This window comes from Capra hircus, chromosome 4, assembly GCF_001704415.2.
Source record: "Capra hircus breed San Clemente chromosome 4, ASM170441v1, whole genome shotgun sequence".
NCBI lineage: Eukaryota > Metazoa > Chordata > Mammalia > Artiodactyla > Bovidae > Capra > Capra hircus.
This window is the reverse complement of record NC_030811.1, coordinates 92,667,786-92,683,484: the sequence shown is the minus strand read 5'-3', so window position 1 is coordinate 92,683,484 and position 15,699 is coordinate 92,667,786. Positions and strand designations below refer to the sequence as shown.

The 15,699-nt window shown below is 39.6% G+C and overlaps 1 protein-coding gene across 1 annotated transcript; it reads right to left on the bottom strand.

Annotated features, from left to right (window-relative positions):
- FERD3L (Fer3 like bHLH transcription factor) lies at positions 618 to 1,112 on the bottom strand. The gene has a single exon (XM_005679023.2). The coding sequence runs from the start codon at positions 1,110 to 1,112 to the stop codon at positions 618 to 620; it is 495 nt and encodes a 164-aa protein (XP_005679080.2).

Sequence of the window (15,699 nt, the reverse complement as noted above, 5' to 3'; positions counted from 1 at the left end):
TCTCGACAAGACTAAGAGGACCGCCGGAGCGCCCTCGGCCTCTCAGAAGACCCAGTAACCCTCACTCCTCACCGGACTAGGACCACCCTCTCCGCCCCTCTCCCTTCCCCCCGCCCCAAGAGCACGGGTCGGAGCGGAGCGCCTGCCAGGGATGCCTTAGCGCGGATTCTAGAGGCAAAAAAAAAAAAAAGTAAAAAAAGTAGGTATATCTCCTTATAGTTAAGAAAGAAAGAAAAGTTAAAAGCTGGACTGCACAGACGCTCCCGAAGTCTCCAGTCTGCGGGGAGGGTTAGCTTCCCACCCGCCCGACAGACGCTGCTTTGGGACGTGGGCCTCGACTGCCCCAACTCGGTTTTAACTCGTCCTCACTCGCCCCTCCCGCTCCTGCCCCATACTCCATCGACAGCGACCGCATGTATATTAACTCTACGGCTTCCACGCCTCTCGAGGACTGGGGACATTTTATAATCCAGAACCGAGCTCCTGCGAAGGCCAGACGTTCTGTCTGGGAGGGCCCCTCCTGGCCTTTCAGTCGCACCCACTGCTGGGTCTTCAAACACCTCAAACCCGCGCGCGCCCAGGCAAGGAGTGGGCAGACACTTCCACCCCACCCTGGCTCAGTCGGTTTCCTTCTCCAAGCTCTCCAAGAGCTCAGTCATGAAGGAGATGTACACAATGGCCAGGCGTAGAGTCTCGATCCGGGAGAGCCTCTTCTCGTAAGCAAAAGTGGGCACCTTCCTCCGCAGCTGATCGAAGGCCTCGTTGAGGTTGAACATCCGCTTCCTCTCGCGGATGTTGGCTGCTTGGCGCTGGGCGTAGGTGATCACCCTTTTCCTCTTGGGGCGGCCCAGCAGGGAGGCGCCTCTCCCGTGCTCCTCTTCCTCCTCGTTTTCCCCCTCTTCTCCTTCCCCTTCCTCTTTCTCTGGATCCTCTTCCTCAAAACGCGCCAGACTCCTGGGTCTTCCATCTCGGAGCACAAGGTCCTGGTGGTTCCCATAGGGGACCCTAGGTGTCAAGTCGCAGAGGAGAGGGTGCCCCGGGGAGGCTAGGGATAGGTCTGCGACGAAGTCCAGGACGGTGGCGTCCACGCAGCTCTCGGGAAAGGCTGCCATCGCGTCTGCTGGGCCCTGCGTCTCATAGGTTTCTCGAAGGGAGGGGCAAGCCTGGCGACGGCCTTCCTAACAGCCCTGAATCTGACGGGTCACCATCACCGAAGGGTCAGGGACATTAACATGTATAACCAAGCCGATAACAGGATTAGCTGCACCGATAGGGAAGGCTCTGACAATGTCCCTCCTCTCGAAACTGATGGAAGAAGACAAGCTTGAGAACGCCGGGAAGACTCAAAGGAATAGGCCTCCGCTTCTGCGATCCTTTCCGCCCTGCCACCTGGGACAGTTCCTTCTTGGCAACAACTTCCAGCTCTTACCTGCTGTGCTTTCTGTGTGTTTCCACACTCCCGCAGCCAACTAATATTCTTCAAGCGCCTGGTCTCATGTAGTTCTTTAATTTAGCTTTGGGTTTTCAAAGCAAGGATGTTTTCCACCGCTCTGGCTTCTCCCTGGCTTCAGGGTGGGAGTTCCGAATCTTGCCACTCTCTGCTGCCAGTGGGTGTGAAACAAGGGCATGTGCTTTTAATGATGTCCAGAAGAGGGGCCCTGTCTGCCAAGGGTCGAGGGGAGCTGTTTGTCTGGTATCCCAGTGCAGCGGCTACTGAAAGGCAAGATCTTCCATTAGCTTAAGTAAGCATCGTAGGAGGGGCGAGGGGGCATTCCCCAGAGTCGCTCTTGGAATCCTCTTTCTCTTTCCACTCCAAGGTAAACAGCTCTCCTGCAGCTTTACGAACCCTGGCTTCTAAAATCTGTTTCGCTATAATCAATCTAACAATTGAGATACTTGACTTTCCTTTCCTAACCTTCATCCCGCACCCACGTAAAAGATTTTACTTAGAGGGCAAAAAGTGATGATGGCAATAACATGAAAAAGAGAAGCTCAGAGTGTTTCTCCCAGCGTGCTTTACTGTATAATCCCCGTGTGGGAGGAAAGCAAACCCTCCCCCCAAACAAAACAACTGCAGTCTCCTTTCAAAATTTCGATTCACCTTTTGATAAACTAATTGGTCGATCAGCTCACCCTCCGCGGAGAATTCTTTCAAACTTTAAATTGCTGATTGGTATTCCTGAACAAAGAATAATCTTTACACTTCTATCTGGTTACATTTCCTCATTACCGCCCTACAAGATTTAAGCCTAGAAACTATACTGCATTGTAAGAGGGTTTTTTTTTTTTGAGGTGAAAAAAGATTATAAATTTGGTATAACAAAAATAAAATTTTACTGATTTCAAATATATCTCATGTATGTATTTTTTTTTTAACATAGAAGAGTTCAGTTTTCTTTTTTGCCGATAGCTATATTTAATTATTCGATGTAAAGATTTTTAAGAGACAGGGTGGGGCAAAACAACACCTAAGAAAATCATTTTGAAGATGTATTAAAAGAAAGCTTAAAAAGATGAGTGCAGAGACACCTTGGTTCAAGGGAGAAATACGAAGACATCAATTCCTATTGAGGTAAGCAGTGACTGGGATGCTTAAGTTAGTACATTGGACAGCTCCCAGAAACTGCCTGCTTCTAACAGGTAAGCATAATTTTTTTTCTTTTTCTAGCCTGCCATTCTGTGAGTACTCCCAGATCCTATTAAAGCAATATAATCTTGGAGTCTTCTTTTGGCTTTCTACTATTTTTCTTATTAAAAACAATTTGTGTCTGGGTTCTCTCCCTTGCTCTTTTGTCCTTAATTAGTTTTCTTTTCCCCTGCTTGTGTTTACTTTTCACTCTCCAATTTACATTGTGATAACTCAAGTAGAAAAGAATAAAAAATTAATGTCCCTGAAAGATGAAATGAGAATATCTCCGACTGTGATTACCTATTTGGCTTTTACTAAACTTCTCTCAAAGACTGAAAAATAAAAAAGAATTGGAATTTCAACCGTGGCTAAAGAATAAGTACACCAGAGGATTAATTTTTGTTTTGACAAGCAGTAACATGCCTTCTAACTCCTGTTTAACTTAATGCATTATTAAGCATTTGGATAAATTTTATAGTTTATTTTTAGCTACTGAATGTTTCACATGATTTATTCTTTCCCTTTTAAACACATGCATGAGTGGAATGAATATCTCACTTAGTGAGAATCTAGTTCTACATCAAACATACATTGGGACATTTAATGAAGGGAAACATGATAGAAATTTAAATTTTAAATTTACTGAAATCAATGTCAGAAACTATCCTGAGACTCTAAAAGGCACTTTCCTTAGATTAAGTACTTCCCCAAAATCAGATAAGATTGGATGGTATGTCTGTAGACAGACTAAAATTCTTTGATTTTATCCAAGGGAATGAATATTTCAACCATCACATCACAAAAAAAATGTGTAGAAAAATGAAAGGAATCAATGCACAGTATTGATTGAAATATTAAGATACTACTGAATTTTTAAAAATGTCTTACTAAAAATAAAATAAAATAAAATGTCTTACTATGTATACCTGTAACATTTGTGATATTCTGTTTATCCACAATAATTTGTTTATCTTACAGGGTTCTAATCATGGTGACATAGAGAAAAATGTTAAAATCTAAGTTATCATGATTAACTCTTTTTTGTTTGTAAATGAAATTAATTATAGAACAGTAATAAATGAAATCAGTTTCTCTGCTTATTTTGAAACATCCACTTTATTTTAAAAAATGGTTTTGTGGCTATCTGGTTCCACAACAAACAAACAGTAAATGTAGTAAATTTGTAGAGTAATGTGGTTTAAAACAGATCATCTTGTTGGAAAGAAACATTATTTTCATCTCTAGAGTTAAAAGTTAAGAGAGAAACATTTTTAAAAACCCCAACTGAGGCTTAAAGGAAGTTCAATTCAAACTTGATTCCTTTGGGTTCTAGGCCTATAGACAGCTTATAAATTATTCAGTGATCTACATGGAGGCTTTTGGAAAGAGTTTGATAAGCCCTCAACAAATTCTGCTCATGACCATTTCAGGAAATGGTTATGAAATGACAGTCAGTTCTGCTTAGTTTATTACCTACTTTACACCTATTGGCCATCATTAAACATTTTGTGTATACAGATGGTCCCTGATTTACTATGGTTCGACTTAAATGAGTTTTTGACTACTATGGTGCAAAAGCAATATACATTTAGTAGGAACTATACTTTTGATTTTGAATTTTGATCTTTTCTCTGGCTAGTGAGATGCAGTAAGACATGGCTTTTGTAATGCTGGGCAGTGGATGCAAGCTATGGCTCCCAATCATCTGTGCTATGGTGAGGGCATACAATCCACTCATTTAAAAACCACTCTGTGCCCATACAATCATTCTGTTTTTCACTCTCAGTACAGAATTAAATAAATTACACAAAATATTCAACACTTTATTATAAAGTGAGTTTTGTGTTGGATGATTTTGCTCAACTCTGAGCACATTTAAAGCAGGCTAGGCTAAACTAGCCTAACCTATAATTTGATTTTCAATATCTGGATATTATCTAGAGGTAACCCCATCACAAGCTGAAGAAGAGCTGTACTCTTACATTGTATTTAGAATCAAAGCAGGAAAAACAAATGACCAAGAATAATTTGAGCAATAATTGCCAAGGGTGCTGGAGTGTGGGATTAAGGGTGTTAAGGAGAGAAAAGTAGATAAAAAAGTATCCAGGGAGTAAAGGCAAAAAAACCTTAACTCTCCAAAATGTATTAAAACTCTTCCTTTTCTTCCCTTTTTCATGCCCCTTCTCTTATTATTACAGATTCATTAAGCAATTTTAGGGGAAATGATAAAATAGAACAAAGACCGATGTTTGTCATGATTGAAGGGAGGAAAGTCTAACAAACACTCCTTAGTTGACCTAGAGAAGGGGCCTGCATTCTCTTCTGACTCCATTCAAATTATGCATGGTTTACGGCCTTCACTGATTTGAGAGTTAGAAGAATGTATATGCATCTATTTAATTTTCTATCTTAGGTAAACTTTTTTTGAAGTTTAATACATATACTTAAAAATTCACAAGCTGTATATGTGCAGCTTAATGAATTTTCACAAAGTAAGCATACTCGTGAAACCAGTGCCCGAATTGAGAACTATCAATAGAATGCATCACTGAAATTAGAGATTATGTAAAAACAGGAAGTATGTGACTTGACACTATTTCAACCACTCCTACAATGTCCTAACTATATCCAGTCACAGAACACTCTCCAAAGTATTACTCTTGACTTCTAAGATTAATGTTGCTAATTTTTGAGTATATAAAAATAAACTATATGTACTCTTTTGTGTCTTTCACTCAACATTTTAAAATGAGATTCATGTACATTATTTTTGTTGCTGAATAGTAATCCATTGTGTGTATATATCTTCTACTGTCTATAAACATTTTGGTAATTTCTAGTTTTTACCTGTTACAAACAGCCATGCTATAGATATTTTTGTACATAACTTTGATGAGAATATTTATGCCTTTCTATTTGGTATCCCTGATAGCTCTGTTGGTAAAGAATCCGCTGCAATGCAGGAGACCCTAGTTTGATTCCTGGGTTGGGAAGATTCACTGCAGAAGAGATAGGCTACCCACTCCAGTGGGAAGTCCACTTCTTGGGCTTCCCTGTGGCTCAGCTGGTAAAGAATCTGCCTGCAATGTGGGAGACCTGGATTCAATCCTTGGGTTGGGAAGATCTCCTAGAGAAGGGAAAGGCTACTCACTTCAGTATTCTGGCCTGGAGAATTCCATGGACTGTATAGTCCATGGGGTCACAAAGAGTCGGACACGACTGAGCAACTTTCATTTTTTCAGACACCAAAGTAGAATAAGTTGTATTTATTTAGTAGTTAACGATAAATTGTTTTCCAAAATGGTTGTAACAATTTATGCTGTCATCAGTGATGTATCAGAATTTCAATTCCTTCACATCCTTGTCAACAGTTGGCATTTTCAAGCTACTGAAGATGTGCCTGCATGTCATACTGTGGGTTTGATTTGCATTTCCCTGATGACAAATGATATTGAAAATCATTTTGTTTTGGCTAGTTGGGTACTGCTCCTTAGTAAAGTACTCACTTTAACTGGTTTTTCTAATTTTTATAATCTATGTATAATTATATATGTAAATTACACATACATATATAATTTATATAATTTATTGTGTATCTATTCAGCTATGAGTCCTATGTCAATATATGTAATACAAGTATTTTCTCCCTACTCTGTGGCTTTCTTTTTCACTTGCTTAATGATTGTCTTTTGATGAAAGTAAGTTTTACTTTATTTTTGTTAAGACAAAGTTTTTTAGAGCATTTAAGGATTATAGCAAAACTGAAGAAAAGGTACAAAGATTTCCCATATACATCCTGCTCCTACACATGAATAGCCTTCCTCATTATCAATACCTCCCACCAGGGTGGTACTTTTGTTACAACTGATGAATCTATACTGACATATCATTACCAAAGTCCACAGTTCTATCTGGGGATTCACTCTTGGTGTACATTTTATGGGTCTGAATAAATGTGTAATGATCTATATCCATCATTATAATACAGAGTATTTTCACTGCCCTAGAGCTTCTCTGTGTTCTGCATATTTAACCTGCAGCAATCACGAATCTCTTCATTGACTCTATAGTTTTGTTCTTTCAAAATGTTATACAGATGGAATCATACAGTATGTAACTGTTTCAGATTGGTTTCTTTCACTTAATAATATATGTTTAAGTTTCCTCCATTTGTTTTCATGGCTTTAAAGCTCATTTCTTTTTAGCACTGAAAAATATTTCCTCGTTTAGATATTTATTTATCCATTCACCTACTGAAGGACATTTTGGCTGCTTCCAAGTGTTGGCAATTGTGAATATAGCTGTCATAAATATTCATGTGCAGGTTTTGTGTAGAGCTAAAACTTCTTTCAGCTTCTTTGGATAAATACCAAAGAGCATGACTGTTGCACCGTATGCCAAAAGTATATTTAGCTTTATAGAAAGTGAAAGTGAAGTCGCTCAGTCATGTCCGACTCTTTGCCACCCCATGAACTGTAGCCTATCAGGCTCCTCTGTCCATGGGATTTTCCAGCCAAGAGTGCTGGAGTGAATTGCCATTTCCTTCTCCAGGGGATCTTCTCGACACAGGAATTGAACCCGGGTCTCCCGCATTGCAGGCAGATGCTTTATGGTCTGAGCCACCAGGGAAGCCCTATATTTAGCTTTATAAGTAACCACTAAATTGTCTTCTAGAGTGACTGTACCACTTTGCATTCCCATCAACAATGAATGAAAGTTCCTATTCTCCATATCCTCACCAGCACTCGGTATTACCACTGTTTGGATTTGTCAGAAGTTTCTAGCTTCAATATAGTCCAGTAAATTATCATTTTTTCCTTCATAGTACTCTTTATGTCATGTTTAAGAAGTCTTAATATATTCCAAATGAAGAAAACATTCTTTTTTGTTTTCATCATCTCACACTTAAAACTCTAATCAACCTAGAAGTGATTTTTGTATGTTGTGAGTAACAGAGGTGGGGGCCAAGATTTATTTGGTTTCCTTCTGGATATCTAATTAATACAGTAACATTATGGAAAAGTCTACCCTTTCCACATCAAACTTATTCTTTATATGAAAATATTTCCAAATAAAGTGAATACCTTTTCTGTCTTCTCAGGAAAGTTCAAGGAAAAAATTCAAGAAATGTAAAAGAAAATCAGTTCTATAGTTTGGACATATTTAGAGATAAGAAAGTCTTGCTTATGCTCAAATGAACATCTTGCTATTCTAATTAAAATCCTGAGTTCAAATGAAAGTAAAGATACTCAGAATGCTGTAGTTTAGGAATTGGCAAACTTTCTCATTCGTGGAAAGATAACAAATAATTTAGGATTTTAATAGATCACACAGTCTCTGTTAAACTAGTCAACTTTACCTTAATAGCATAAAAGTAGTCATAGACAATATGCGAATGAATATAAATAACCATGTTCTCTAAAACTTTCAGTTCGGGTCAGTTCAGTCACTCAGTCGTATCCAACTCTTCGTGACCCCATGAGCTGCAGCACGCCAGGCCTCCCTGTCAATCACCAACTCCCAGAGCCTACCCAAACTCATGTCCATTAAGTTGGTGATGCCGTCCAACCATCTCATCCTCGGTCGTCCCCTTTTCCTCCTGTCCTCAATCTTTCCTAGCACCAGGGTCTTTTCAAATGAGTCAACTCTTCTCATCAAGTGGCCAAAGTATTGGAGTTTCAGCTTCAACATCAGTCCTTCCAATGAACACTCAGGACCCTTCTCCTGTAGGATGGACTGGATGGATCTCCTTGCAGTCCAAGGGACTCTCAAGAGTCTTCTCCAACAGCACAGTTCAGAAGCATCAATTCTTCAGTGCACAGTTTTCTTTGTAGTCCAAAGCTCACATCCATATGTGACCACTGGAAAAACCATAGCTGTGACTAGATGGACTTTTGTTGGCAAAGTAATGTCTCTGCTTTTGAATATGTTGTCTAGATTGGTCATAACTTTCCTTCCAAAGAGTAAGCATCATTTAATTTCATGGTTGCAGTCACCATCTGCACTGATTTTGGAGCCCCTAAAAATAAAGTCAGCCACTGTTTCCACTGTTTCCCCATCTATTTGCCATGAAGTGATGGGACCAGATGCCATGATCTTAGTTTTCTGGATGTTGAGCTTTAAGCCAACTTTTTCACTCTCCTCTTTCACTTTCATCAAGAGGCTTTTTATTTTTTCTTTACTTTCTGCCATAAGGGTGGTGTCATCTGCATATCTGAGGTTATTGATATTTCTCCCGGCAATCTTAATTCCAGCTTGTGCTTCCTCCAGCCCAGCGTTTCTCATGATGTACTCTGCATATAAGTTAAATAAGCAGGGTGACAATATACAGCCTTGACGTACTCCTTTTCCTATTTGGAACCAGTCTGTTGTTCCATGTCCAGTTTTAACTGTTTCTTCCTGACCTGCATACAGATTTCTCAAGACGCAGGTCAGGTGGTCTGGTATTCCCATCTTTTTCAGAATTTTCCACAGATTATTGTGATCCACACAGTCAAAGGCTTTGGCATAGTCAATAAAGCAGAAATAGATGTTTTTCTGGAACTCTCTTGCTTTTTTGATGATCCAGCGGATGTTGGCAATTTGATCTCTGGTTCCTCTGCCTTTTCTAAAACCAACTTGAACATCTGGAAGTTCACGGTTAATGTATTGTTCAAGCCTGGCTTGGAGAATTTTGAGCATTACTTTACTAGCATGTGAGATGAGTGCAATTGTGTGGTAGTTTGAGCATTCTTTGGCATTGCTTTTCTTTGGGATTGGAATGAAAACTGACCTTTTCCAGTCCTGTGGCCAATGCTGAGTTTTCCTAATTTGCTGACATATTGGGTGCAGCACTTTCAAAGCATCATCTTTCAGGATTTGAAATAGCTCAACTGGAATTTCATCACCTCCAGTAGCTTTGTTTGTAGTGATGCTTCCTAAGGCCCACTTGACTTCACATTCCAGGATGTCTGGCTCTAGGTGAGTGATCACACCATCATGATTAACGGTCATGAAGATCTTTTCTGTACAGTTCTTCTGTGTATTCTTGCCACCTCTCCTTAATATCTTCTGCTTCTGTCAGATCCATACCATTTCTGTCCTTTATTATGCCCATCTTTGCATGAAATGTTCCCTTGGTATCTCTAATTTTCTTGAAGAGATCTCTAGTCTTTTCCATTCTATCGTTTTCGTCTATTTTTTTGCATTGATATCTGAGAAAGGCTTTCTTATCTCTCGTTGCTATCCTTTGGAACTCCGCATTCAAATGGATATATCTTTCCTTTTCTCCTTTGCTTTTCACTTCTCTTCTTTTCACAGCTATTTGTAAGGCCTCCTCAGATAGCCATTTTGCTTTTCTACATTTCTTTTTCCTGGGGATGGTCCTGATCCCTGTCCCCTGTATAATGTCCCAAACCTCTATCCATGGTTTCTTAGGCACTCTGTCTATCAGATCTAGTCCCTTAAATCTATTTCTCACTTCCACTGTATAATCATAAGGGATTTGATTTAGGTCATACCTGAATGGTTTAGTGATTTTCCCCACTTTCTTCAATTTAAGTTTGAATTTGGTGATAAGGAGTTCATGATCTGAGCCACAGTCAGCTCCCAGTCTTGTTTTTGCTGACTATATAGAGCTTCTGCATTTTTGGCTGCAAAGAATATAATCAATCTGATTTCACTATTGGCCATCTGGTGATGTCCACGTGTAGAGTCTTCTCCTGTGTTGTTGGAAGAGGGTGTTTGCTATGACCAGTGCGTTCTCTTGGCAAAACTCTATTAGCCTTTTCCCTGCTTCATTCTGTATTCCAAGGCCAAATTTGCCTGTTACTCCAGGTGTTTCCTGACTTCCTACTTTTGCATTCCAGTCCTCTATATTGAAAAGGACATCTTTTTGGGGTGTTAGTTCTAAAAGGTCTTGTAGGTCTTCATAGAACCGTTCAACTTCAGCTTCTTCAGCGTTACTGGTCGGGGCATAGATTTGGATTACCATGTTATTGAATGGTTTGCCTTGGAAACGAACAAAGATCATTCTGTCTTTTTTGAGATTGCATCCAAGTACTGCCTTTTGGACTGTTTTGTTGACTATGATGACTACTCCATTTCTTCTAAGGGATTCCTGCCTGCAGTAGTAGATTAAATGGTCATCTGAGTTAAATTCACCCATTCCAGTCCAATTTAGTTCGCTGATTCCCAGAATGTTGATGTTCACTCTTGCCATCTTCTGTTTGACCACTTCCAGTTTGCCTTGATTCATGGATCTAATATGAAAACTTTATGTACAATATTTGGCAGTGGGCTGGATTTATCCCATGGACTTCGATTTGCTGATCCTCATTCTATTTAATAAGTCTATTTCCATATTCCCTCAAGCTCCTAATATGGAGACTTGCTACGATAAGGCATTCAGAAATATAAGTGACTCTAAGATTTTTGAGCACATACCTTGCTTATGTGTGCATATGTGTGCTGAGTAAAAATACTCCCAAAGCAATGGAATTTGTAGCTACTGTCTTGGAGATTATACTGAGGTGCTATAGAGTAACCAGAATAGGCTGAAAGGGAAGCATCCATACCACATTAAAGTCACCACCACAGTGACTGAGAGCTTATCTCTAGTCACTGAAAACAAATGCTCTGCTGATGAACTGCTCTTTATATTAGTATTACTAGGCTCTGGGAGAATTACATTTAACCAGCAATAAGTAAGGAGGAGTCAAATTTCCCAGACAGAGCTGGCTTCTACTTTGTGAATTGTTTCTCATTGTAAAAATTCATTCATTCAGTGAAGAGTGCAGCTGTTTTAAGAGGCTTATTCTCTCCATCCTTATTTCTACCTGCAAACCCTCTTTTTGCCATAGATTGCTGTGGCAGAAACTACTCACTGTTCTCCAGTATCTTTGTAACCTTTCTCCTTTTAGTAAAAGACCCATCCACACATATTTCAGCTGAGCTCCCCTAAATTTATGCCAACAGGATACATGAGAAGTGATATGTCCAAGTTCAAGTTGGTCTCTCGAAACCTTTGCTTACTACTTGGCCCTTTGCCTTCTTCCCACAGCCTAGAATGGGATGCTTTGATCATGAACTAGTGCTGGCCATACAGACGAGAACATCACCCTATGACAGAGGTTGGGAAACTTTTTCTCTAGAAGGCCAGATAGTACATATTTTAGGCTTTGCTGATCTCTGTCATACCACTCAACTCTACCATTATCGGGTGAAAACAACCATAGATAACATGTAAATGAATGGGGGTAGCTGAGGTCCAGTAGAATTTTATTTACAAAAGTAGGTGCCAGGCAGAATTTGATTCTCAGACTGTAGTTTGCTGACTCCTGCCCTAGAGGATGGCAAAGCAACAGGAAACTGGGACTTCAAAAGATTCAGTGAAGTACAGCTAAACCTCTCAAATATGGATTGATAGATGAGAAAAAAGTACACTTTCAGTGTATCTCAGATCTCTTTACTATAGTAGCATGCTTTATTAAATGATAGATATCTCTATTTTAAAAATATATATAAAGACTGCTTAAAATCAGTTATTATTTTCCCTCAGGTTGTTCCACTTCATAGGAAGCAATTCCATTTCAGTTAGTCATTGGAATAAATCTATTTTCCAGATTTCTGATTATATTAGTTCTTACATTGGTTGTTGTTTGAACCCTCTCCAACTTCTTCACTTCTTTTTGAGAAACGTGGAAAATTAGAGAGGTGTGAAGGCAAAAATATCCCTCAGGATGTTATAAAATACTACCCCCAAATAATTTCCTTTTCCCCCCATTTCCTATACTGTATTTTTACACATTATTTTTAATAGTGACTTTCCTTTGTAAGAAATGTTAGGAGTTTGACACTCATCCTTAAGTCCATAAGTTCTGTAATTTGGAGATTAACACTGTATGGTTAGCTTTGCAATTTTAATACTTTTTCAGTTTTTTCCACTATACTATTCATTTATGATACAAGGAAATATTAGCATTAAGTTAAAACATATGTAACTGACAAAAGTCAAACAATTTTTAACCTACCTAAAAATGTGGGCAATTTAAGTTGGTTCAATGTGATATATTCAAAGACACTCATACTTACTAAGAAAATGAAATTAAATATATTAATATATACAAATGTACTAATTGAATCAGTGCATACAAATTATAACCTGTCAATTTATTGTGTACTAAACCTTACTGTACACTAAATTTATATACAATGTTTTCCAAAACAAATTTTTTGAAAGCCTGCGATGTACCTGATCCTTGTGGTACTGATCTAAGGATCTGGAATACATAAGTGAACAAGATAGGAAACAAAAAAAATGTTCTTTACTGTGTTGAAGGCGGCAAGTACCATGGAACAAACTGCTTAGTATAAGTGGGGTCAGGAGTGCTGAAAACCAGAGGGAGATTGCTCTTTTAAATATGGTTATCATGTAAAAGTCTGGCTGGAAGGTGATATTTGAATAAATACTTGAAGGTACTAGGGAGGTACTTAAGTGCATATCAAGTGAGAGAACTGACATTTCAGACAATAAGGTAGAAGGGTGCCTAGGGTATTGGAGGAACATCCCAGAGGCCACTAGACAGAATCAAGAGAAGGAAGAAAAGTAGGAGATGAGGTCAGTGTGGTAGTATGAGGAAGGGTTGTATCATGTAGGACCTTTTTAACTATTTAAGGACCGTGGCTTCTACTTTGAGTAAGATGGGTATCTGATAGAGCCTTTCAAGATTTCCTTACTGTTTAAAAGAATAGCTCTTTGGATAATTTGTTGAGGATAAATTCTACAGAGAATAAGAAGGAAACAGGGAGACCTGATCAGAGAGTCTTGTAATAGCCCAGGTTAGTAGTGGCCACTGTAATGTGCAGTAGCTATGTTCAGGATATATTTTGAATAAAATTCAACAAGATTTGCTGATGGACTGTATGTGGAATATGAAGGAAAGAAGAGAGTCAGAGTGAACCCAAGGTTTTAGCTGGAACAACTAAAAGTGATGTGATAACTGAAATGAAAAAGACTCCAGGAAAAGTAGATCTGGGGGAGGGTGAAGATCAGGAGACGAGCTTTGAACATCTTAAATTTAATGTATTTATTAGCCAGTCAAATGGAGACACTGAGTAAATTTCTGTCTCTCTCAGGGTAAAAGTCATCACTGTGTCTTAAAAGGTATTATTTTACATGATATACTGTTGTCTCACCCCAACACCTATAAGAACCCATCTTTTGTTATTTCCCCTTCCCTTGCACTGTTAGCTATACCAGTCTCTCTGCTGCTCCTCACACATCCAGGCACACAATCTGCCTCAGTGCCTTTGGATTTCTGTTGCCTCTGACTGCAAAACTCTTCTCTCAGACATCTGCACAGCTCACCCCATCTCTTCATTCAGGTCACTGGGTAATGCCAGCTTATCAAGAAGTGTGCCCTGACCACCCTATATAAACTAGTACCCCCCGCCCCACGTGTTGTACTCCCTAACCTTCTCACCTTGCTTTACCCATCTCCATGTATACAAAGTGTCTGACACAGTACTTTGTCACTTGTTTTATTTTCAGTTTCCCTCATTAGTTAGTAGTGGTTGCTGTAATGTGCAGTAGCTATATTCAGGATATATTTAGTTTCCGTTTCAGTTATATATATATAATTAGTTTCAGTTGCCCTTGTCTTCTTTGTCACTTGTTTTATTTTCAGTTTCCCTCATTAGAATATGAACCCCAAGTGGTAACCAGAGAAATGAACTGCTTAGATTTCTCTTTCAACAGTTGAAAGTTAGTTGAAAGTTAAGGGGTTGCAATTAGCCAACATTATCCAAAAGCAATGCCTTACGGATCCACTGTAGCATTCGAGCTGAGGCTATACTCTTTCTGCCCTGCCTCAGCATATAAAGAGTACTAGGGCTTGGCCACTTCCGCCCAATGAGGGATGTCTTCAATAGACAACTATTTGTCCCAGAACTCCCTATTGTGTTTGCTGAGCTTTTGTCAGCCCTACACCATAGTTTGAAGTTCTTCTTGTACAGCCCTCATTCCTCTTCTTTTTTCCATAGATGTCAGATCAGTGGGCTTCCCAGGCAGCGCTCATGGTAAGGAACCCACCTGCCAATGCAAGAGATGTAGAGACGCAGGTTTGATCCCTGGGTTGGGAAGATACCTTGGAGAAGGGCATGGCAATCCACTCCAGTACTCTTGTCTGGAGAATTCCATGGACAGAGCAGCCTGGCAGTGCACAGGCCATGGGGCTCCACACAGAGTCAGACACAACCAAAGTGACTTAGCACACACACATGCCCAGATCAGTATTACGGTCTTAAGCTTTTCCCAGAACCATTTTGATTTTCCCCCTTTATATTTTACAGGAGTTACAACCCCTCCTCCAAAACCCAACAACAACAACAACCACCCTCTTGCACTTCGAACTCAATTTCAGTATCGCCTTTCTAGAGGATCCAGACTGGCAGTTGCTAAGAGTGTCCTGAACACCTGGTAAGTGGGATTGGAATCTGAGGAGTGGATCGGTTGCCATCCCGAGTAGTATGTGAGACACAGTTCCTGTAAAAAGTGGTGCTTAAACTCCCTGGTGGAGAGTAGGAAGGATATTCTACTCGTAGGGATTACCCTGGGTAGGATAATGACGCAAACTTTTGATAAATATGAAGGATGAAACACATTGAAGGACAATGAAATTGACTGGCTATTATTAAGTTGCAAAGATGTTGCAGTGCAAAAAGAATAATAAAAAATTCAAGCAGGTTACACATGACATAAAATGGAATGTAAAGGCAAGAACTTCTTATCTCCATCAGTGGGAGAGCAGGAAAATTTGGAAACCAAAATTAGCACTCAATACTTAGAGTTGTTGCACTTCAAAGACAGCAAAGGTCTTACTGAACTGCAAGCTTTGGTGCCATGCGGACCTTTGGAGTGCTCAGGGATCAACAGATAGGAAGAGGAGTCACTGTCCTTTGAGGAGCAGGAGGAAAATATATGGAATCAAGGTGACAGCCTTTGGTACCTCTTGGCAAACCCTTATAATTTTGAGTGCGGAGGATGAGATTACCAGACTCAGACTGCTAAAAAAAAGAGAGTTTGAGTTATG